The 24619-nt window shown below is 42.9% G+C and overlaps 1 protein-coding gene and 2 long non-coding RNA genes across 4 annotated transcripts in view; 2 read left to right on the top strand and 1 right to left on the bottom strand.

Moving 5' to 3' along the window:
* The first annotated feature begins 341 nt into the window (after positions 1 to 341).
* Positions 342 to 5705, top strand: LOC143377124 (uncharacterized). Its single transcript, XR_013087237.1, has 2 exons — positions 342 to 556; positions 5393 to 5705. It is a non-coding gene; the product is annotated as an uncharacterized LOC143377124 (long non-coding RNA).
* A 5459-nt stretch (positions 5706 to 11164) lies between these two features.
* On the bottom strand, positions 11165 to 12020 carry LOC143377125 (uncharacterized). The gene is made up of 2 exons (XR_013087238.1): positions 11643 to 12020; positions 11165 to 11350 (listed from the first exon to the last, which is right to left on the bottom strand). It is a non-coding gene; the product is annotated as an uncharacterized LOC143377125 (long non-coding RNA).
* A 2572-nt stretch (positions 12021 to 14592) lies between these two features.
* LOC143377110 (metabotropic glycine receptor) overlaps positions 14593 to 24619 on the top strand; it is a 142214-nt gene continuing 132187 nt past the window's right edge. For both annotated transcript variants that reach the window (XR_013087236.1, XM_076828054.1), the window contains exon 1: positions 14593 to 16142. Coding sequence is in view for 1 of the 2 variants with exons in the window: in XM_076828054.1 (XP_076684169.1) it covers positions 14792 to 16142 (1351 nt within the window). In the remaining variant the exon portion in view is untranslated. The remainder of the gene's footprint in view (positions 16143 to 24619) is intronic.

Below are 24619 nucleotides of genomic sequence, written 5' to 3'. Positions count from 1 at the left end.
GTTTATCTAATTATTATAAATCGAAAAGAAACAGTAACAGTTTTTGATTTCGCGCTTCGTTCTCGAGAAAATCGCCTTCGAAGTTCTAGGTGCTGCGTCCAGTCGCGTATAGGAAAATCTACCTTAATGTAAATCATGCGGCGATTTAGGCGTATATGGAATTCGCCCTTCGCGCCCTTTCCAGGCCGGAAGTGATGCGCGGGCACAACCGGAACGGCGCAGCCGGCGGAAAGAGCGGCGTCATTCTTTCTCAGTTTCTGCGGGATAATTATACGCTTTGCACGGCAATTTGCATCTCATTTTCTCGGCGCGATCATTGGAGATACGTTAGCTGGGTGATTGAATATTGCAAGTGGCTGGGGGATATCAGGTTTTAAAGAACTGATTTGTGGAGAAACACGGCGTCTTTGCGAAACTAGGGAGGGGAAGGAAGGTCGGCTATTTACACGCGGTTCTCGTATATTTCAAGCGCTCTATGATTTGTGGGAAAAGTCGGGGGAACTGATATACCGATGCACGATAAACGACAGGCTTCGAGGAACTCGAGGTTAATCAGGTTAGTATATAGAGCAATCTGTATCGCTAATACATCGTAAGTGCTTCTGTTAACCTGAAAACGATTTACGTTTGACACGATCTTAGTGATTGTGGAAAATGGCGCGAAAGTGTGACTTTGCGTTGGACAATTTGAAATTCCTTTCGATGCTTGGTTTTCGTATTTCGTGTTGTGAACGGTAATTGACGGTTTAATGCGGTTATCTAGGCAATTTGACCCCAATAAAAGTAATTGGAATAGAGGAGTAACGAAATAAGAAGGTGGAGTGGTAAATTAGACGGTAATTAAGGGGGGGGGGGAGGCATTGGTGTAGAAACTGTGACAGAAGATGTCCTTCTTCGTATAAGGTCGTCCAATTACTTTTAATCACTCGCAGATCTCTCCGCTAGTTTTAACTGAAAGATAAGATATCAGAGGATAAAAGTTATTCGGTTTGTAATTTGAATGTTTTTAATTGAAAGGGAATATTTTTTTTAAATGTTTTTAATTGCTTGCAATTTTCATAGGGAAATATTATATTAAATAATAATACTAATAATTAAACGTATTTCTATGGGTGGTGATTCATTTAAATGGACAATTTTATATAATAAGAATAAATATTTTAATTTATTGTAATAATTTTGTATAGATAGAGTGATTCCACTTAAAAATATTACTGCGTATAGGATGGCTCATATATTTCGATAATTTTATGCAACTCATTCAACTTTCAATGACTCTGAATTAAATAATATTTCATATTAAATACAGTTTTGCATATATAGACTGGCTCATTTGTTCTGATAATTTACAGAAATATTTTTCATGCGAGATATTTTATATAAGATAATTCTAATTCGATTAATACGGGGTATATTAATTTTTATTTCATATATAATTTAAGATTTGAAACTTAGCCATAATACACAGATTTTTAAACATTAATATGAAATATTACGATATTCTTTTTGTCCCTATTCTCACTTTTCAATGACTTTGAAAATTTAAATTTTAATTTTCAGTTGGCCTGGGTGCGGGATAGTTGTCTTTTGATTAACCAAACACAACTGTACACAAATTTTGGAGAAATATTCATGTCTGCAGGTTCCTTTTTCTCCTAAAAATGATTATATGATTATATAATTATATAATCATATTATTTTAAATTTTCGCCTGTATAGTATCGCTCCGCCCTAGTGTACACCTTGTCAGGTGTTAATTTCACTGCATTTTCTCGGAAAACTGCGTCGTATTACATAACTGGCGCGATATTTGAATTGTTAACTCGGAGAATAATGCAAATCACATATCATTTTACACGTGAATTTGATTTTTATTTTCTCACATTTTCCATCAAACAATTATTAATACTTTGTTATCAGCATTGATTAATCTTATCTTCAAATCAAAACATATACATACAATCTACAGAATCAAATTTCTCTTGCATCTTTAGCTAAAATCGAAATAGTAACTGAATTTTCAGTCGCAAATTTCCTTGAAATTATGTTTAACAAAAGAATGCCATTTGGAGAACAAAAAAATTCTCTTCACATCTTCTTTGGAATTTTATTTAATATTCTAGCTGTAATCTAAATCGAAAGCATGTCGAAATAAATTCCTCGTCTCGAGCTCCTACAAGTTTAGCAGCAAATGATGTCACGCGCGAATATAAGAATTTCGTATTAATAGAGAAAAAACCTGATGTATAAAATTCTTCTGCGAATCCCTAGAACAAATTCTTCAACGTGGAATTTCACTAAAGTTCTCTGAAGGCCTGCGCACGTCCAAACGAAAAGAGAAGAAGCTACTATAAGAATTTTTTTATTTCTTATCTACTCGTCAAAAAAAAAAAAATGGATAAAAATAGAATTCAAAAGGCGACGCATATATGCATTTAAGTAGACGCGACGGCGATGGTAATTGCTCGGTTACATTAAATAACCTGCTCTGGAGTAAATTGTACACAGTATTCGACACACGAGATACCTTACGCAGGAGAAAGAAATCGATCCTGGGCGCAGGTCGTTGCAAAATTCTGCAATAGTCATGGCAAACTGTAGTACGTTCTTGGAAAGATCTGTAGACTTTGTTTTACTGTTCTATCCAGGAGATAATTCCTAGTAAAATTAGGAAGCAAATAATTCCTAATAGAATTAGGAAGAAAATAATTCTTAATAGAATTAGGAAGAAAATAATTCCTAATAGAATTAGGAAGAAAATAATTCCTAATAGAATTAGGAAGAAAATAATTTCTAGTCAAATTAGGAAGAAAGTAATTCCTAGTAAAGTTAGGAAGAAAATAATTCCTAATGGAATTAGGAAGGAAATAATTCCTAGTCAAATTAGGAAGAAAGTAATTCCTAGTAAAATTAGGAAATAAATAATTCCTAATAGAATTAGGAAGAAAATAATTCCTAATAGAATTAGAAATAAAATAATTCCCAATAGAATTAGGAAGAAAATAATTTCTAGTCAAATTAGGAAGAAAGTAATTCCTAGTACAGTTAGGAAGAAAATAATTCCTAATAGAATTAGGAAGAAAATAATTCCTAGTAAAATTAGGAAGAAAATAGTTCCTAATAGAATTAGGAAGAAAATAATTCTTAGTAGAATTAGGAAGAAAATAATTCCTAATAGAATTAGAAATAAAATAATTCCTAATAGAATTAGGAAGAAAATAATTCTTAGTAGAATTAGGAAGAAAATAATTCCAACTTAGTAAAATTAGGAAGAAAATAATTCCCAATAGATTTGGGGAGAAAATAATTCCTAATAGAATTAGAAGAAAAAAAATAAAGAATTAAGGATGGAAATAAGTCCAGATTCCTTAGCACTTCTGCCCCAGCGGTTCGGGTTCCAAAGTTTCCAAAATTTTCAAAAATTTTAGCTAAAATTACAGACTATTCCAGTTCGTTCTCGTGATAAAATTCTCAACGCTTTCGCTACATCCTTATCGGAGCTCGAGAACGTACCCTAATCTCTCGTCACCTCTGTTCTTTCGATCTTCTCTCCACTTCCTAAACGAAACGAATCGTCATTATCAAAACAGATACCCCAAACTGCCCCAGAAACGCGACAGTGACCTCCCAATCCCCAGTTTCTTCAACTTCCTCCAACTTGGCCAAGGAAACTCGAGGTTCACCTAATCTCCCGCCATTTTCCCATTCCTCTTCGTCTTTAGACCCTTTGCACCCCTTCACCCTAGGTGAAGGCAGAGTCGGCCATTAATCGAATAATTTTTTATTCGAATCTCGAATAAGAATTGTGAATAAAACGAAGTTATTCGAGAATAACGAATAGTGACCAACCAAGGGCGCCCGGAAAATTTTTTCCAGAGGGGAGGGGGCAACTTTGGGATGATGGTAAAGAAAAATACACCCCCTTGCTGTCTTTAATCCATTTTATAGTACCAATTTAATTAAAAATTTATAACCGAGATTTAAAAATATTCCCTTTTTTAGTCTGAACTTAATAAAGATCAGTTTTGAAAAATAAGCGATTTTTTCTCAAAGCCAAGGGGGCAACTACCCCTTTTGCGCCCCCTCCGGACACCCATGTGGCCAACTCTGGATCCAGGTACCTAAAACGTGGTATCAACATTCATAAGCCGTTTGCTCGGTGTAAGTGTGAACTCGGTGCAATGGTCGAGATCGGCCTGCTGGCTGGTGGGAGTGGAAGATTTCTAATTGAGAAGAGATTTCATGGGGAATGGCGTAATTGAGGGGGCATTTTAAGTGTGAAGGTTATCTACCACTCCGCGCGGCCGTCAGATATAATTTTCGTGTGTCACGCGTGTACCTCATGACCCGAGTAGACGTGTGTTTTTCTACTGTGCACGCTGGCTTCCATCATGGGACAAGTCCCTGGAGGTGGATGCTGCCCTTGATGGGCGTTGGAATATTCCATAGAATAGGCGAATAAATATTGAACGATTAAAGTTCTGGAAATAGAACTCAGAAGATCGAAGGACTTTTGAACGTTAGGGGGACATATGTGTGGTATAAAATTTGTCATTTCTTTGTCAACAGCTGAACTAGGACTTGGGATAGCTTTGAGTCCATCTTCAAATGGATGTCTTTGAACTTTTATTATTTTAGTCTATTTTTTATTTCACTACCCTAGTATTTAATATTGGCATTTTGATGGCCAACTAATTCCCAACTTGGGGATACTGTGATAAGGGGATGATACTAGGGGAAGGTTCGTCAAAAGACTTGTTCCAGAGTTTCTAAAATTTCTGCAGTTCCAGCACTGTTTTATATCTCCTCCAAACGAGCAGCAATGTTTCTCCGCATTTTATTGAGTTTCCAAATCCACATGGAAAATTTTTTCATTTACTTGTACCTAATTTTGAAAAATTTTGACTACTTTGTAAAGTCCACTTTACTAAAATTTTTTGGTAGACAGTACTCAAGCGTATCGTAATAATATAGGTACCTACACTTTGCTGAAATGTAAAGCCAGACCTAACCCAACCCCAGCCCAGTTGTACGTCATCCTACAGCAAAAAAGAAATTCGCTTTCAACTTCTTCGCGTCATTTTGATTAATTTAATTAGCACTGGTAGGCAATAAAATTAAACTCCACGCTACGAACTCTCTCGTGAATGAATACGTGCCATCCTCTTCGCCTTTATAAACGGCTCGCCGCGTAATGCTAATGAGCCATGCACGACGGCGCGATATTTTAATTACATATGTAAATTCGAACCTCGTTCGCCACCATTTGCAGTCAAAACACAGGACTGTGTGCAGTTCGTGTTCCTCTTTACTTTATTTCAGTTACGAGCGTGCATTTTAATTTTGCCAGGATCGTTAAGGAAACCAGTACATAATTCTTATCTCCTTTCAGGAAAACTCGAAATGCCTGGAACAGCGCATTCCTGGAGAAATCACCGGCTCACGGCGAAGATGTGAGTCAATTACGCGCGTATAGTCTGAGCAAAGTTAACTGGCTGCTCGGGGCCCCTACTGAGGCCCCGCCCCACCACTGCGCGGCTCGCAGTGGCGGGGAGAAAGGGCCCCTTGATTTCCTACCAACCGTGTTCGCGCCTGATCCCGAGGAGCTTTTGTTCGCGATACACACATGCGTAACATGAATATTTACAACGCCACTGAATGGAATTAATTATTCAAATCGCGGGGGACAGCGATCCGACGCTTTCTTTTTCCTTGGGCCTGCTGCGTTTCATAAAGTGCCGCTTCATTTGTCAACCAACGTGTCTCTAAATGCTCACAGCGCTCATGAATATTCGCTCTTTTATGCACGATTTTTTTTCAAAAACCGACAGGCGAGGAAAACGCGTAGATCTTACTCTTCGCGGCTCGCCCCATCTCGCCCAGCTTTTTGCTCGGCGGACGGTATTTACGACTGTCAACGGTATTTCCGAGAATGGATGATTCCTCGGAGCGAATGTTTAAAAAGCGGAAGTTAGTTAAGGGGACCCTCCGGTCTAGAGCCCCAAAAAATAGGTGATATTTAGGAATTAATTAAAGGAAAACTACTGTATATAATTTAACGAGAGTTTTTGCGTTGTATTAAGGATGTCTTAAGCTACAGGAATATATTTTTTGTTTCATAATTAATCATTGCAGACGGCACTGGGGAGTCGTTAAAGTCAGGGCGTCAAAAAGTTCATCCAAATCGGTGGGACCTGTATCTCCAAAAGTTATTATCCGATTCGACTGAAACTTTTTTATTTTGAAGAATATACTTCTGGCTAGGGGAGAAACCAGAAAAAATTACAAAATTACATTCTTTTACAAAGAAAACAACACTTGAAGTTTGAAATCACTTTTTCCCTATAGATTTAATCCTTTCAACGCCTTTGAAAATTATAAATTTTCAATTTCTTGTATTTTTTTCTGGTATCCCCCCTAGCCAGAAGTGTATTCTTCAAAATAAAAAAAGTTTCAGTCGAATCGGATAATAACTTTTGGAGATACAGGTCCCAGCGTTTTGAGAACACTGTTTCGAGAGAAACGCGTTTAAAGTTTTACGTGAGTGCCGAGTGGCCGGGGGTTACCCATGCATTTGCCGCTACTCAAATGCCTATATCTTTGGGAATTTTACGAATTTCAACAAATCCTTTTAAACGCGTATTCCTAAAAGGTCGAACATTCGAAAAATGAAATAAAAAAAAATCGACTTTTAGACCGAAACCTCCCCAGAAATCGCCGGGGAAATCGTTGCTGAACGCGCGCACTAGAGAAAGCAGTCGGGTTGCAGGGTGAAGATCCCTCGCGATCACGCGGACGTATTTGACGCGAAACTTTACCATCGTTGGGGTCGGAACGGTGAACCGAAGCCGCCGTTAATTACTATTTACATAATCCCGCCTTGTTGCGCGCTCTAAATGATAGACGCGTGGAAATGACGAAAATTGCCGCGCAGCGCTTAAATGTTTACGGGCGAGTATCTCGATTCCGCCGATAAAAACTTCCTATGCTAATTTGCGCTCGTAAAATGTTCACTGCCGCTGGAATTTTACGCGCGAGAAGTCAGTCGCGGATAAAATATCGGCATTCAACGTCATTTACGGTGCAATGGTGATAAAAAAAATTAGCATCTTCATTGTTTGCCCCCTATTGTTATTATTATCATGGTTTGGAAGCTCGAAATTGAAGCGGGGATTTTTACCATTCCCTAGGAATTCTCTCCTCTATTCAGTCCTCGGCATCCTGTTTTCTTTTTTTGCCACTTTTCCACTTCTCTGACGTGTTCCCTCTGAGTAATCACCAGGCTACACTGTTTGCACAAGTTATGGAAATAGAGTCTAGCTGGTTGACGGAGTGGAGAAAATGGAAGGTATACGCGCGTCAATGAAATCAGTGGGGATTAGCCGAAATATCATTTATCTGTTGTAAAATCGCGGTATCGAGTTGGCGCTTTCACGAGCCATCCAGATTTAAGAATCGGTGACTTCGCAGGGGAACATTATCCGCTAATACGCAAGAAGTAAATTGCGTTTTTGTGCCGAGCTTTGGATAAGCATTCTTGTAGAGCCGTTTCTTGTTTACATCAATTGCAGTGTAATAGGTCGCATCAGAAATGATCGACTAATTGACTCAATACGTCATTACGATCAAGTTCTGTTTACCCATTAAGAAGATTAGCGTCAGAAGTAACGCGTCCCTTTAAGCAATGCTTACCCAGCGTATTAGAGGTTAAATATGTGGATAAAAAATTTGTATGTACCTAGTTGGTCATTCAGTTTGATGTTTGTGATGATTGAAACACTTTTCTATTGGAAGCGTTCAATTGAGGTCTAGGAGTACCCAACTATGAAGCACCAAAAATGGTACCTATCAACTTTCTGAACTTCTGAGGTTTCCGGATTAAAGCAAGAAGAACAAGTGCTGTGTGGTTAATTAGAGAACCTCTATTCAGCCCAAAATCTTCAGTCCAACAATGCTTTAGATCCCAACTCTAATCCCCCCAAATCGCCCTTAGTTGCTCCAGTCGAGTAAACGAAGCAAAAGCCTTCTGTTGGATGTAGAAATGATAAACAGTCACTTGGCGATTAATTGGCGTACATCTATTCGACCCAAAATCTTCAGTTCGCTAGGAAGCTACACCCCAGCTCTGCTCCTTCAAAAATGTCCTTAGCAGTATCCTCCTTTCGATGGGATTACAAGCCTCCTCAAGCTATCCAGTTCCCAGGTGGAATAAAGGAAGGGAAATCCTTCTGTTCAAGAAAGAATCACTTGGCGGTTAATTGGAGCACATCTATCCGACTCAAAATCCTCGGTTCACTTGGCAGCTACACCCGGACTCTGATCCTTCAGAAATCGCCCCTAGTGGTATCCTTCTCCCGACGGGATTACGAGCCTCGCTTCTGGACCTATCAAGCCTCCAGGTCAAAGGAAGAAGGGAAATGCATTTTGTTCGACGTAAAAGAGACGGATGGCGAGTGTGCGAGTGGTTACTCAACGAAACGGGAGAGGATCGACCGCGCGGCGCTGACCGCTGCGGGCCGTGTTTTCATCGTGGCGGCGTTTGAAGTCGGATTAACTTCGCATTGTTGGACAGTGTCTATCTCGACCAGCCTATTATCCCACTGATTGACGTATCTAATTGCATCAATTGCGTAATAAATGGAAATTAGGCTGCTGTGAAGTGGTCAATGCCGCGCTGGGGTCAAACGTCTGCGTGAATGCGAACGTCACGGAAATGCGGATTGCGCCTGGCCACTCATATTCCTGCCGCGAATTTTCAGCGTCACGTGACTGAGCCGATAGGGACACAACGCTTTCACTGATAAATAGTAAACAACTGGATAGGGGAGCGTTAATTGATTCCCCAAGCCAGATAAACTGCGGAGGAACAAAGACCGAGTATCCCTTGTGCAGACTAATTGTGAGATTAATGTTTCCACAATGTTGACCTTGCGTTGGTGTTACGTTGAGGTTGCAAAATAGATATTAGATATTTTTTTGGAAAAAGGAAGAATTCTGGAAGATATATTTAACTGCCTTATTCCGAGAGATGTTACATGGTTCGCACGAGATTGATTTCTTTTTTAGAACCGGCGAGTTATTGCCCAAGTCAGCTTTGATTACGATGCTATCGATCCGTTAATTGCCGAAGTGTGTCGCTGTTGTGAATCACAGTACGAGTGGGGCTGCTCGTTTCGAATTGCAAAACAATTTGAAACGATCCGTAAACAATAACATAAATCCATCAGATATAAGAGAGGCAAATGGATATAAAAAGTGAAATAAAAAGGAACATTCATTGTTCGAAATATTCCATGAATTTGCGAGAATGGTAATTGCAGATATGAAGCGAGCGTAGAGTGTTAATATTTTTACAAAGGCTTCAAAAGTCAAATGGGAGATAATTTTTGCATTTTCGAGCACCAATCAGTTATCAGTTTTTCGATGTATTCACGTCCAAAGTTTACTGGCCGTGCAGCACCATTGGCGTAGGACGACCTTACGCAGATTAAACGCGTAAACAACGGTTTCGTGCGGACGATACCTTCGGCTTCGGCCTTGGAGTAAAAAAACTGACCGTGACACGAGCGAGACAAGAATCTTTTTCACAATTCATCTCTGCCGTGTAATCTTTGTAATTTGTATAATATTAGCGCCTTCTGCTTGTTCTTTTTTAATCGGGAACCTTGGCCGTCGAGTTCATCGACGGTGGATCGTTGTTGTTATTATGCAGAATTTTGCAATTTCGCTGTTCGGCCGTAGTCGATCACATTTACGACCGATAACGCGCTCTCGATAAGAGAATACTCGGCTTATCTCCGAGTAATTTCGTTTGGACCCCGTAGATGGCGCTAGTTACCAAGAATGGCTCGTTTCTGCAGATTGGATCGTACTTAAAGACATTTTCGCTAATTGATGCTAATAGATGTTTTTTCGAAATGGAAAAACCCAGTGTTTGCACGTAGGAAGCAGTTTTGCTCTTCCTTGACTTCGTGACTCGTTAATTAAAAATTCGTAACACGCTTTAAGTTGGAAAATTTGTGTTATTTTACAGATTTGGGTCTTGCAGACTAGTTAGTTGGAATATTGCTTTGAGTTTGAGGTTGTAGACAGTTCCAGCTGAGCAATTGGTATTCTTTTTGTAAATAATCTGACGATATTACACTGCTTTAAGGCAGAGATGGGCAAAAAATTATTTTAGATAAAAATGTCGTACACAAATTTTTATTTAAAATAATTCTTTCCCATCTCTGCTTTAAGGTTATACAATTTTAGTTGTATCTCTCGTTTAAATCATATTCTAAATCCAGATATATTTTAGATTATAATCAATTAGTTTTGGCGATGAAAGTCTTGAGGCCAAAAACAAAGCATTAAGCCAAATCGATCCTATTTTTATTAATTAATTTTATAATTCATGGAAGAGTGACTATTTAAAGTTGAATTTCGGGCCTTCGTCCCACTACAGCGTCCCTCACCACTCGGAATCATCAGTGGTGGGGATGCACTGTGGCCTGGAGGGGGATGAGGTACAAGAGGTGGTATATTTTTTTCTATAGACGTACTATAAATCTATTATTTACTTTTTGGGAGCTTGAACCACTTTTATGTTCCAAATCCTGCATGGACTATGTATAATCCCTGTATTATCTTAATAAAAATGGTGAAATATATTTTGTTATTCCTGTATTTATTTATTTTCTTCCCTTTTAAAAAAAAAGCGACCAACAATTCATTATTCCGTAGACGCAAAATTGAGTAATGAATATTGGTCCATATTTTTCGAATTATGTATTGTACCTGCTGTCGTTGCAGTTCAAGTACACATTGACTGCGCTGCAGTTGCAGCCGCCTTCGCATCGGTAATTCAGTTGTCGAAAGGAAAGGTTTAACGGGGCGGTCTGTTCTTCGATCTTGTACATCCGACGGTAATCGAGCCTGTGGTCGATACGAAGCAGTCAATTTACAACGGGCGATAACAGCAGCTTACCAGAAAACCGCTGATAAACCATAAACTCGGCCAGCAAATAGTGTAAAACAAGTGAAAGTGAAGCGAGTTCGCTCATGCTCGATGATTAATGGGCCCTGGGCGATAGAAAAACAAGTCGGCCTCCGATGCTCCCCACAACTTTTGCTTTCCAATCGCCCATTTTTCTGGATGGAAATCAAACAATCCCCGAACCCATATTGGGACCCAGCGATATTTATTTCATCGAAATCACAGTGCAATATAAAATAAAATCTAAGGGTGAAAGGGCCACCTTATTTCACCATTCAGCACTGCGAAGATGAAGAAGCACGAAGCCATGCTGTCTCCACCACTCTTCACCAGCACAGCCACGCATCACAATTTCGGGGCCCCTGGCGAATCCTGCAATCCAATAGCATGAAGTGATGACTATGTATCAAGCTAGAATGTCAATATCGAATAGTTTCCCACTGCCAGACGAGAAAGTGATCTTAAAGTGAACCCTTATACGGATATTGGGCCAGACTGACCCAAATTTACTTATCCATATAACTTCACAAATTCGGTATAAGGATTAAGAGGCAAATCTGGAATACCTAAGTAGTGCAACACCAGCAATGGAATAGTTAATACCGCTTCAAGATCCTTCATCGAAAGTTACACCCCTGCCTGAATAGAACAGTCCCAAACTCACTAGTACGATCTGCCGACAATTGTTCTGCGAGTCCCCCTTCTGGCCCTCGGGGCAGCTCTTCAATGGAGCAGTGATGACATTCACTTGGCGAAAATTCAGTGGATTAGTCACATTGAGCTGTTCATCAGCCGCCGAAGATGCGCGGCCCGCCATCGTCAGCAGGGCCACCAGCAGCAACAAGTGTCCAAAGGAGCTCCTCATTGTTCCCAAGAAAAAGCGCGCGAAAATCGAATTGGGAGCTGGTCGATCGGCACTTCCTCAGTCACAGTTGAGCGGAGCTCGTGGATCTTCCAAAGGAACTGACTGTCAGAGTCGGCGGGAGATTAACACGCGACGTTTTCTTCTGCTGTCGGCTGCACACTGACCACAGATGTTTTTCCTCGACAACCAAGGCTAGCAGGAACGCGGACGATAAATAATGACATGTAAATTTAGCGTGCCGGGAATTTTAAAGAAGGTCGGGTATTTCCCATTGAAGAAAAAACTTGCCGAGCTACTCGCGCATTATGTGGAAGCTGGTCTTTGGAGTTGCGTTCGCCTGAAAATTGAAAGGAACGCTTTCTGCGGCGTCGAAAGGGAGAACGAAAATCCCGTATCGGTATATTGGCTATCGAGGCTCCCTGAAAATTGCTTTGTCCTCTAGTTGGATATTGTTTGGCCCTTTATTTTTCACCGGTGGCGGGGTTTCTGTTAATTGGAGCGTGGATGGACCGATAGGAGGCCTTCGGCTCGAAAAATGCAATTACAGAGCGCGTAACGGTTTTGAAATTGGAGAATTGCAGGTATAAAGGAGAGGAAGGAGTGAACTTCATTGTACTTTTTTTTATTTCCGACCAATTAGCTCCGTTGGGAGCTACGGTTTCCGTGATTTTTCATGATTTTCTCCACTGCCAAAAGGCTATTGTCGATCTCGCTGTGTGATTTGGATTCCTCGTCCAAAAATGAATCAAAACCGTGGAATAAATTTTTCTCGCACGACTCTTCGTTTTCGAGAAAACTTTGTCCCGATACGCTGCCGACATGTGCTGTCATTTTGGCGCGAGCGTGCAGCGATTTCGAAGTCGTTCTTCTCGGAAACGAAGACTCGAACGAATAAATGTTATTCCACACTTTCCACCCCTTTTATAAGGATAAATAATTTACCATCGATTTCACTACTCACATACACTTTTTTTTTAAAAATAGGGGGTTAATTCCATATTTATGATGCTTAAAAATTATGAAGCTTAAAAAAATTAGCTAAAGACTTTAGTCCAAATTTTTTCACTTTTGGAACCATCGAGAATTGCTATATAATTTCGAAACGCGAATTCGTGCCCCTTGAAACTTTCCACGAACTGTATCCTGTTCAATTTTCACTTCCATTTTTCTTTAAGAAACTCGGGTCGTTCTTCGTCCAGTTTCTTTTATTTTCGAGTAACTTCTCCGCGAAACTTTCCCCTCGTGCATATTAATTTCCGAAGGTGGCAGCCGTAAAAGTTTCCTTTAATCTGCATAAAAGTTCAAATCACACTTTGTCTTTGAGTCAAATTTTACTAAAACGTGGGCGCGAAGTTTCGGGATTCGCCTGAATAACTTATACTTCCTTTCGGTCCGCTGTGCTCGGACACCGGTTCGCCGGGTTCAGCGAGAATAAAAATGTCTCGCTGAATTGCTATAAATGGCGGATTCATTCGATCGACGGAGCAGAGTAATGGCTGTGTATTTATTTGACAGTCAGTAGCATATGTCCGTTCCTGAGGAAATTATATTGCACGAGTATCTTCCGCCACATTAGACGGCGATATTTCATGCGAGGAATATCGATCTGACGTAGCAAATCGTCGTTGACATTCTACATTGGCTGAATTTAAGATAGCAGAACCAAGAAAGATCGATACACCCGATGCGATCTATATTTCATCAGCGGAACGATAGAAGCTTACTGTAATTTTCAAATTTATCGTGCACTTCTTCGCCAGTTTCCATTAAGGGTAGAACCTACCTCTTTTCATACACTATTTATTACTTCTATTTCCATTATTCCCCATCCGCCCTCAATCCCAGCCATCCCACCCCTCGCAAATACAACCCCACTGCGACCCCTTCTTACAATCAGCACTCCCGAACTCAGCGACCCTGCCCCCGCAGTTTCTTCGTGTCTTCAAAAGCAACAAATGCGCCCGATACATTCCCAATGAATGGTACACCCCGTACAGAGGGCTCCCCTCCAGCACATTAATCCAATTTGTTACATAAACGTCCGAATTCTGACGTCGGTGCTTAATATCCCACCCTTCCATTCCATTTCCCCAGTCACGTCTTTGAATCGATCCCCTCTGACGGCGCAGGAACACGAACCGCGTTTCCCGCTAACAATTAGCGAGCCCCGTGGATGCGCGCTTTCGCCTTATGCACGGCTAGGGTGCACCGGAGGAAAACACGGGTCCAGTTGATTCTAATAAAGCCAGATAGGCGGAGCATGCGCGCTGCGCCCGTTCCATCCGGCCTGCACACACGGGGGGTCGCGCGCTTCAACCCTCAGTCTGGCGCCGCGTGCGAGCGCGAGTGGACGGAGGCGTTCATTTGATCGAGCCCTCGCCGTAGAGCGCTCTTTCTCCCGCGATCTCCGCGTCTGTCGCCGGTCCGAGAGAATGCTCCCAATCTTCCGCTGAAAAGCTAATGGCCCCCAAGAATAAAGGGATGCACAGGTCGTCCACGTAATGCGGGGCGTCTAGAGCCAATTATCCGCCTGGAGCTCATGATGTCGATCGAATAAATGGGTCCAGGGTCGATCGCGCCTCGATTCCGTCGAGGATTTCGAGCTGAGCCACGGAGATGAACTTTGCGGGGACTCGGTGGTCCTCCACGTCGGGTGTTTCAGACTGTTGCGAAGTGCTCGTCGCGTCGTTAGGGTTTGAGGGTTCATCGTCAGGCGGACCCGCCGTCGCGCAGCGTCGGAGAATGTGACGGGCACGTGGTGTTCAGGCGCGACCAGGCTGCAGGGCGGTCGTGCAGGTCGCAGAGGGACGGTGTTCCGCGTCCACGTGCCAGAAATGCGGTGGTGCCTGTGGGGATTCATGGGCGAGCCTAGCCGTGCCGTGATGACGTGACGTGGACGGGGATCTCGATAGGTTGTTGCCGTTCATGGCCGCGAAGACAGAGCTAAGATGAATGTCCCGTGCTGCCTGCTGGTCCTGCTCACGTGGACGCGCAGCGTGGCGGTGGTCAGCCTGGCTGAGCAGGATTCGCAGATCGAGAGGCCTAAGGAGCTGCTGCGCCACCAGCAGAACCACCGGCCATCCTTCATCGACCGGAAGCTGGACATGCACGAGGCCACGCTGCCTCCTGATGATCCACGAGACCCAGAGGACGTGTCGTCCGCTGAGGACGACTCCAGCCAGGTGATTCACAGGAGCAAGCCGGAGACCAGCATAGAGAAGCCGGCCACGCAAATCAGACACGGTCGATCCAGGAACCACTTCGCCCGCCAGCTCCAGCTCGACGATCAGGACTTCGGGTACATGCCTGCTGGGCCTAGCAGAAGGTCCCAGCCGACCGACAACGTATCCCGAATCGAGGATGGCCCGCGGGGCCCCGAGAAGCCTAGAGTGAAGAGTCCGGGGTACGAGGAGATCCCTGGCTTCAGGTCCAGCGGCTCCATCGACGAACGATCCACCGTGGACCTGGACAAGCTGCTCTCCAAGTTGTCGGGGGCCGGTAAGAAGGAGGGCAAGCCCAGGAACACACCCTCCACGAGGCACAAGAGCGACGCTTTCAACAAACTCCGGAAGGTGACCGCCAGGAACAGGTCCCGCCTGTTTGGGAACAGGACCACCGGTAATCTCACAGAGATCTACGGTCACATCGTGCACGGGGCACCGACGGTGGACAGGAGTGACCTGGACGACGCGGAGCTAGCCATCCTGGAGGAGTACGACATGTACATCGACAAGTACGGTGGCGGGAACGGCTCGGAGTCAGAGGATTACGACGATTATGGGAAGGAGACCGCGGACATGGGAAAGGCGACCAAGGAGCCCGTCCACGTGGACATAGTCACCCGCTTCCTCCGCATCATCGAGAACCAGCACCTGGTCGGCGAGAACTGCACCGCGGGCACGGATCTGAACCTGGGGGAGGGCATCGTGGACCAGTACGCCCAGGAGAGGTTCCGTCTCGAGGCGAACCTCGCGGTGAACAGGGCCAACATGCTCACCAGGCTGTGGAAGTACGCGCCGGAGGTGATGCTCTCCTCCGAGTACCTGCTGCACGCCAGCGTCCTTTCCATGGTGGAGTTCGACGAGGACATATTCGCCGCCGGCAACTGCTACGACAAGCTGCAGTACAGGGACCACTGGCTCTACTGCCCGTTCGCCCACCGGCTGCAGGACCAGGACGGCATTCTGGTCAAGGACCTGGCCGTCGAGTACAAATACCTCAGCAACAGCAGCGAGTGGTTCTACATCGCCAGGAAGAATGCCGAGCGGGTGATCGCCAACAACGACCAGTTCAGCCGCGGTGAGTGGCTCTCGGGTACCGGGGTGCACGTTCCGGGCGTTCAGGCGGTAGCTAGCGGTGCGTGGCGAGGTAGACATCCTCGGCGGTGTCCCGTAACAGATTCTGGGGAAAAAAGGCAAACTATTTTCACGATGCCCTTGAAGCACGATCCTTTGGGGAGGATCGAAGTAATGCGAGATTTGGGTGGTGGAAGTTATATATTAGTTTTTACGCACAGGTAGCTCGCGAGCAACTAAGTACAATAGTAGACAATAGTAGACACTTCTGTGGCTCCCTCTTCCTATTGATTGATCGGCAATCGATCGGTAATTGATCGGTAGATCTTTTATAGGTGGCGACATTATCTCGGTCGGTAATATAAAGGTTCTCGTAACAAACTTGATAGGAGAGTGAGAATGTGAGGATTCCTTTGTTTCTTCAATGGTTTTGATCAATTGCCACTTGGAATTCGGATGTTCCGTAGCTCCTTCAGAAAATCTGGGCAAATTGGGCTTTCGATGAATTTTGGGTTCATTGGGGGTTTACGTGGCAGTGAAATATCGAGAGTATTTTTCTGCTCCATCGTCGGGGTTGATTCATATCTTGAGATTTCACTTTTGGCGATCCTCTGAGGAACTGACTGACCCAATCTTGCATGGAATTGGATCTTCTCGGCATATTCTCAGGCCTGATGTATTATTTAAGGGAAAGCTTTAGTCTGTGGACGCAAGGGCTTGGTTCTGGGTTATTTTTCTTCTCCAGGCTCGTAGACGCGTATTACCCTCAGGTATCACCTTCGCTGACCTTTCGTCCACTCGATTCCGACAGCTTCGCGAGAAATTAAGCTTTTTTGCTGTGTGTCTAGGCCCACTGCTCTGTTGTAAGAAGCTCGCGTTGGTTGATTTAGGGGCTCGCATGACTGTGAAAGATTGCTATTATCTTTTCCTCTTCGGTTCCTTTGAAGGAGTCATCCCCAAGGCTCACGTTTTCTGACCACAGTGATTTGCCCCGAGAAATATCTTCGACCGATCCCTGTCCCCTCAGTGACGTATTTATTAAAAACAGGGGTGGAAGACGCGCGAGAAAGCTCCCTCAAAAGTTCTAATTTACCAGAGTAATTTCTGAACAGAGTGGCCGGTGCTATTATTCAAGCGTGGGTGTTTTAATTGGTCCTGGGGAGACAGTTTCACTTGAATCCGCGATAGTTTCCTCGCTCCCGAGAACATGCCCCACTGAGAACTTATAATTATTACAAATTAAACACTCCAGTCACAAAACATAGGTATTAAATCTGTTAAAGTTAAAAGTTTCCTGCCTCTGATTCTTTTCGAATTAAAGCTTCCTTTACTAGGCGCAAAGCGAATGATGTCCCTTGCAAATACATAATTGCAAAGGAAATTGAGAAGATTTCGCCCGGTCCGTTTTCATTCCTTCATTTACAAAGGATTCCTTGACTCGTGGTAAATAAGAACTCTCATTTCGTCGAACTTGTACCTCGCTCCCTCGATATTGTCCCTCTGGAAAAGTGGTTGGAAAGAACTTCATTAAGGGGAAGGCAAGGAGTCATGGAGGAAAACGCTCTGGGCTCTCCGGAGCAGACGGGGACTTGTGAAATACCCTCCTTTTCGAAATTTATCTGGAAATCTCGCGAATTCACCCAGAGGAATATTTAATATTATGCACTCGGGTATGTGTGTGCTTCGTTACGAGGTGCGTGCTACGTTGAACGACGCAATTTTCTGGCTTAATAAAATTCTGCGACGTTAATTCTCGCTTAATCAGTGGAGCACTTAATATACCACGGTATTCTTTTGCATGGCAAGATAATCGAGTGTAGCTGTGAAAAGTACCTGCATCGCTGGGAAATGGTGACGATAGGGGCCGTTGGAAATACAAGACTTATTTATTGCTGGGGAATGTGGTGAAACTGTCGATACTCATTCCTCTTTTCTCCACATCCCGGCCGCTCGAAAATGGAACGCGTCATAATTTCCGATATTCCCAGCTGAAAGCAGGCTTCTACCTTTCGCAAAATCGTCTACTCTGTGGAAATGGTAATTTCTAGCTCAGAAATAATTTGCTCCCTTTTTAGACTCAATGTCGATAGAAGTGGAAGGAAATTTACCCACTTTCCAAGCTACGAAACTCAAAATTATTCCGAGTTATGGAAAAATTGTTAATTTTAATTCCCAAGTCTTTAAATGTCGAAAATGGTAATATTAAGGGTTTTTTTTTTAAATGGGATGAAAGAATGCAGCGATTTCGATGGGACGATGGTAGAATTCCTTTCGTCTTTTAATTTCCCGTCTTAATTGAATGTCACGCTAGAGGCCCGGCGGAAATGGAGTCGGCCGCGGGCTTGAAAAAGGAGAATTAAGACCGCGTGTTCGCGTGCGATCGCGAAGTAGTAGTTTTTCCGGCTTCGCGAAGAACGTCACTCCTAATCCTGCGTTTCGTGTTTCCGAGGAATAACACGGGAACCATTTTTACGGGCGCGAAGGTTCGCGCGGCAAAAGGGCGGGAAATTTAATAGAAAGTTTAATCGGGAGTGTGTAACGCGAGGAAATGTTCCGCAAACGAAAAGCAACCCTAGAAGTGCCCTTTTCACTGGCGCACAATAGTACAAAACTTTGTACTCCAGTTGTGAAAAGTCGCTGAAATAATTTTCACTAATTTAACGCTAATTAAGGTAATTATTACAAGAGTTTGTAGAATGCACATCTGAGAATATTTGGAATAGGAAAGTTTGTGGTTTTCAGATCGTAATTAAGTCTGTACTCGTTGCCAATTAAAATTTATTTATTATCAAACAATTTTGGAGGTAAAAATTTTCGTACAAATAGGGTGGGCAGGAAGGAGCTCTGTTTGATTACGTTGTTAATGATTTAGGGGATGAAGGGAGTTATATATGACTGTGAGTAATTCCACATTCCGGACCAACGTGCCGGGATCACCGAACCAATGTGCCTGGACTCTACTTTCCTCTTCTCATAGAGAAATCGCGCGATGGCAGCGCGAAAAAGAGCTGCGATCATAATTAGATTCGCAGAACTGTATAAATGAAGTATATTGGGAACTTTCCATTACATTTTATTAGAGCCAACTGTCGGAACCAGCTCGTAAAAGAAAGTTCGATTGCTTGATATTAATTAAGAACATTGGAAAACCTCTCTAACCTGAAGATATTCCAATCTAAAGGGTCTGCCTGCGTTGTTACTACTTCCATCATAATTGCATCCATTAAAATCTTTTATTCAGCTTATAGAAAAATTAAAAGAATTTTCCAAAAAATTCATAGGAATTTTTAGCAATTCTTCAGTAGATTAAATCAGTGAATCTTGTGAAAGTTAGCCTAGATCGGTTGTATTTAATTGTACTACAAAAGTCTTCGGTACTGGGTGTTAAAAAAAATAAAGAACAGTATTTTTCAATTACATAAAAGACTGAAAAATTTTTTTTCTAGGATTTTTAAATACTACGTTCTTTATCCTGAATTTATTTATTTCAATGCCCAATACAAGAAGACCTCTAACTTCATCTAAAAATCATTGCCTCCACTCAAAATTATTCTCATTTAAAAAATGTTAGTCTTCCAAAAATATTCTCAAAGAGCTTACATTTATTATCTCGTATTCTAAAATCAGCTGTGAAATCGATGTCACCGAGCACGACAAAGACAAACGTCGCGGCTCGAGCAGCCCTCGGTTTTTGCAACTTAATTTCGCGCCTAGGAAATTCTCACCTATTACGGATATTGGAAACGTCGGTTTCCCCAACGGGAGTAAAGGCTCGACCCAGATTTTAATGGAAGACCGGTCTTCAGATTACTTCCGCTTCCCGTATGGAGCTCTTCATTGTCTGCGGGAATTGAATGATCGAACGAAAGGCGGGGATGGATGGGGAGGGGTGAAAAAAAATACACGGAACGGAATCGTTTCGCTGGACGCCGACGATTTTCAAAGATGATTTCCGCTCCCAGACAGATGAGAAAATTCTGCTCGATGTTGGACTAACGTAAAGCCGTTCAATCTTGATCCAAACACTCCATGACACTTCCTAATCCGCTGTCTTTAAACAAATTCAGTGGGCGATAAACAAGTTGCAGCAAATCAGACACACGAAGTGGGTAAATTAGTCTATATTTCTATGTCTGAACAAATTTCAATTACAAAAATAAATACACTTAGATTGCTGATCCATCAAAAATTGAAGGTTACGTTGAACGTACTTACTCAAACGCCCGCTGCAGCGCTGCAGTCGCAAGGGGCAGTAGTGGGAGGCTCGGGATACCTGGAGGGGGAGCGTCACTGACCCTCGAATATTTTGGGCCGCAATTATAGCGAGCCTACAACCTCCAATTTTCTGAAACCCACCTCACTTTTTTTATTTTCCTCCTCATTAGATTCGAGGATATTTTTAAATATTCCACCGCCTTTGAAAGTTAATATATTTCTTCTGTGCGCATAATTTATCCCCGTTTCAAAGGGATGAACAGGTCAACAACCGTTTCAACGCGCTTTACGCTCGGTCCTCTATGAAAATGAGTTCCAAAGGTGTGGCTGGCGAGTCAATAGCGTGTAAAACTTCTGGCTAATAGTAACGTGTCAGCGATACACGTGCAATTAGAGCCACGCCGCGGGGGATGCAATTAAACATTTAACCGTTAATTCGCGGCGATGCCAGACGATGTAATGACTGGTGTCGCAGCGAGCTTGTAACAAGTTTCACACTCTGATTTCAACAGCCATCAAACAACTACCCCCGCAAGCCGTCCTCCCTCTTCATGGAATTGAAATTAACGTGTTATTTCGACTGCCGTACCTGGACAGCGCGCGAAATTGCCAGCTTCCAGCCCCTTTGACGACCCGGCCCCAGCTATTCGAGGATTCTGAGCAAGTTAATGGGAAATTAAGATCAGGCGCCCCGTGGTAGCAAAGGGAAATGAACATTCACAGATTCATTACAATTTCGTTAGAGTACTAAAGAGGTTAGCATGCACGTCCGCCATATTTGGTTATCTGGAGAGAGGTGAGTATTGAGTATCCGCCTTTTTGAGTACTGTGAAATTCACTTTATTAACAGAATATTTGTTGTTGATATTGATACTTGGTAGCTCGACCCTTTATTCGCGGATTATATTACATTCAAATTTGTATTCTGTTTATAAAGTGAATTTGGCAATACTCATAAAGGCGGATACGCAATACTGTTCTCTCTCCAGCGGACCAATCATGGCGGACGCACGCACTAACCTCTTTAGTGCTCTAGTTTCTTATAACGAATCGTACTGCCACCTTCGCTGCAATTGTGAAGTAATTCATCGAGTTTGAAGGTTAATTGACGAAGATGTGGATTTTGAGGGGAGGGCGTCAGGAGGGAACGACGAGTATTGGTGTTTTAATCCCATTTTCAGGTGGAACAAACGAATCCTCTGCTTCTGGTATCCGTTGATATTTCCCAGAGTTTTTCCTGCAAAATGTATCAGAAAATCGAGGCAGACCCCTCCCACGCTTGAATTATTCGCGTGGAAAATATCCTCTGTTTCGGTTGCGTGCTCGTTGCAATTTCGAGATGCACTTAACGTATTGGAGTGGCAAGAAACGCGTGCAACTCCGTTTTCTAGAAAAATTCTGACGGCTCTCCGGACTAGTGGCAGCAAAAAACGCGAGACTTCGCGTGGGCAAGCTGAGGATCTCGTTAATCCAAAATTGTTTACAGGCGGAACGCTCTCCAGTGCCAGTAGTTCTAGTGCTCCCCAGTTTCTCAATTTTCTGCAGCGCCAGCTGCAAAATTCTTCGCACTTCTTGGCGTCCGTCTCGATACTAGGGAGTAATTTATTCTTCTTTCTCGTTTAACGATCTTCTAAAAAAAAAATATATCCACTCAACCTTTCCGCGACAAATTCTGCTCGTTTTTAAATAAATCGATGTTCCCTGCAATTACAAATATCCACTTATTTCTCCAAATAGAATTTCCATTCTCATAGGTTATGTCACCAGTTACAAGACAACCGCTAATATCGATAAAGTAGGTCTGCGAGCTTCCTGCTATTCCTCTTGAACTACCCAGTACACGTGCAACGCTGCTACGCGGTACAACTCGTGAATCTTGGGGGTAGAAGATTCACGGACTCGGACCTGCATGAGCCACCACCCTTTGTCACGTTCCCAGCGATTTTGCCTCGGCTTTTTCCCTCGAATTTCGAGAAAGAGGAAACAGGAAGCGGAGGACTTCGATCGTGCCCCGCGACCGGCTAGGTCTGTCTGTTTGTTTTAACAGCAGCTGGGCGTTTTCGGTTACTTTTGCCTGGTAGTTCCTTCGAAAACGTGACTATGCGAGGCACCGCATGCATACTCCTCTGAATCGCTGAACGGATCGAACGTCGGGAATTTCTGGAAGCTCGTGATTCTAGGAAAGCCTGCAAAAAATACTAGAAAATGCTATTTTTCACTTTATTATTTAACCAAACGGATTTTCTTTTAATCCGTTAGCACGGTTGCATTCCTTATTATAAAATACACAATTTGGCTGTTTACACCGTTCTCCTAGCTCCAGTAGTTTCCAAGATATTCAACCGAGTATGTTTCTCGCCCTCAATTTTTGGAGGCTGTTTTTACCCCTTTAACATAAATATGAGCCGATAAAAATAATGCGTGTCAAATATTTTTGCAAGAACTACTTTCTACCAAAGTCTCATAAAAATTGGTTATGGTCACTTCGATATGTTCCCTGTCCAAGTAGAAATCTACTGTACCGACCGAGGCTAATTTAGTCTTGCAAACGGCCTCAAACCACATCAAACGAATGCCAGAGCGATTTTCCAGTTTATAGACGAAGCAGGAAGTGGGTGGAGGATCGTTCGATGGGGACTAGAGTTTATATTGACACTGTTGGGTTGGGTGTTTCTATGTTTGCGGAGGTTTGAGTAGAATGTAGGCGCGGGGTAGCAGCAGCAGTGGATAGGTTAGGTTTGTAATGAAGCAGCTAATTTTGTTAACTTTAGCAAGCATTGGATCGACGCGGTTTTTACGCTTCGGTTTGCCGTGGTTGTTGCAAACTACCCCGCCTGGTAATGCGCTTTTCAGAGAACGTTCAAACACCAATAAGGCTTCCGACGCAAACGAATCAGGGAAGTTAGGCTATCAGCGTAACGTTATTTGAACTTCCAGCCCCAGTGGCGAATTACCATCATCGGCGGGCAACAATCTTCACGAAATCCCTATGGAATAACAATTGTTGCAAGGAAACAAAGGTTTGCCAGGGAAGTCCTGTAATTGGTGATCAATATTCCAGGACGTGGCTTCGTCTCGGTAGAAATTGCGTGCGAAATAACAATGATATCGGGAAGAGGAAGGGCGCCATGAAATACATTTTGTAGCTTTCATAGTAAACACTTGGAATAATTAGGGATTTCAATATAATAGATGGCGAGTGGTGGAGTGCAGGGTGCGAGAGATGTAGGGACTCGTACAGCGCTAGAAGTTCTGGAATACCAGTGACAGGGTGGCTTCCTTGCTTTGAAAGTTTTTTCCATTTCATTACGCGTATAAATGAATTTCTTGCCGGGTATTCCCGCGGTTCAGGAAACTTGCGATGAGAGCAATATTAACTTTTAAACAAGTTTATTGGAAAAACTCCTCGCCTAGTGTGCTTGGGGAATTCCAAATAGGTTATTAGTATTCGGTTTTTTCTTTCTTTTATTAACATAACGCAGGGAGGATGCGAAGCTGGCAGAAACTTAATGTCGATGTGATTTAGATCGGAGGTAGAGTAATCATAGACTTTAACCTGGCGTGGGGCACTATTTTAATTTGCAGGGATATTGCAGGCGGGTTATTAGTATTCTTCTTTTCTCTTCGTACACAAACCCAAGGATGAGAAAGATTAAGTGTAATGTAGGCCTAAGTCAGTGAATCTTTCTCAGACTCATTAATTGTGTAACCCTTCCTGGTGCCTCGTTAATGTCTCGTTAATTCTGTAACCCTTCTTGGTCAATCCTGGACCTAACCCTCGTCTAATCCAGGTCTGATTTATTGCACATTTAGTAGCAAGTAGTCTATTAAAACCTTTGTAATCTATGTTTAACTCAGGACTAACCCAGACGTAATCTAACCCCATCTCAGATCTAACCTCTTCGAGCAATTCTGGTTGGCGAATTGCAAATAGGACACAATTTTTCTTTCCTCTTCTCTTGTTTAATCTACCCCAGTGCAAACCCATGCTTAAAGCAGGTATAACTGACGTGTAACGATAACCTACATCAAATCCAACCTAAACCTATGAGACCTAACCTCAAACCTCTTCAAATCTGCTGGTTGAATCCTCAATAGGTTATCAGTCATATCAACCCATATTCGATAAGAATCTAACAGAGACCTAACCTAAACTTACTTCAAACTTGTTCTTCTCTAACAACTAGCTCCACTTGGCGCCCCAAACAGGTAATAAGCATCCCCTCCTTTCTTTCACTCATTAACCCAACCCACAAAACCAGACTT

This window comes from Andrena cerasifolii, chromosome 15 (genome assembly GCF_050908995.1).
Source record: "Andrena cerasifolii isolate SP2316 chromosome 15, iyAndCera1_principal, whole genome shotgun sequence".
Lineage (NCBI taxonomy): Eukaryota > Metazoa > Arthropoda > Insecta > Hymenoptera > Andrenidae > Andrena > Andrena cerasifolii.
This window is presented reverse-complemented; position numbering and strand designations above follow the sequence as displayed.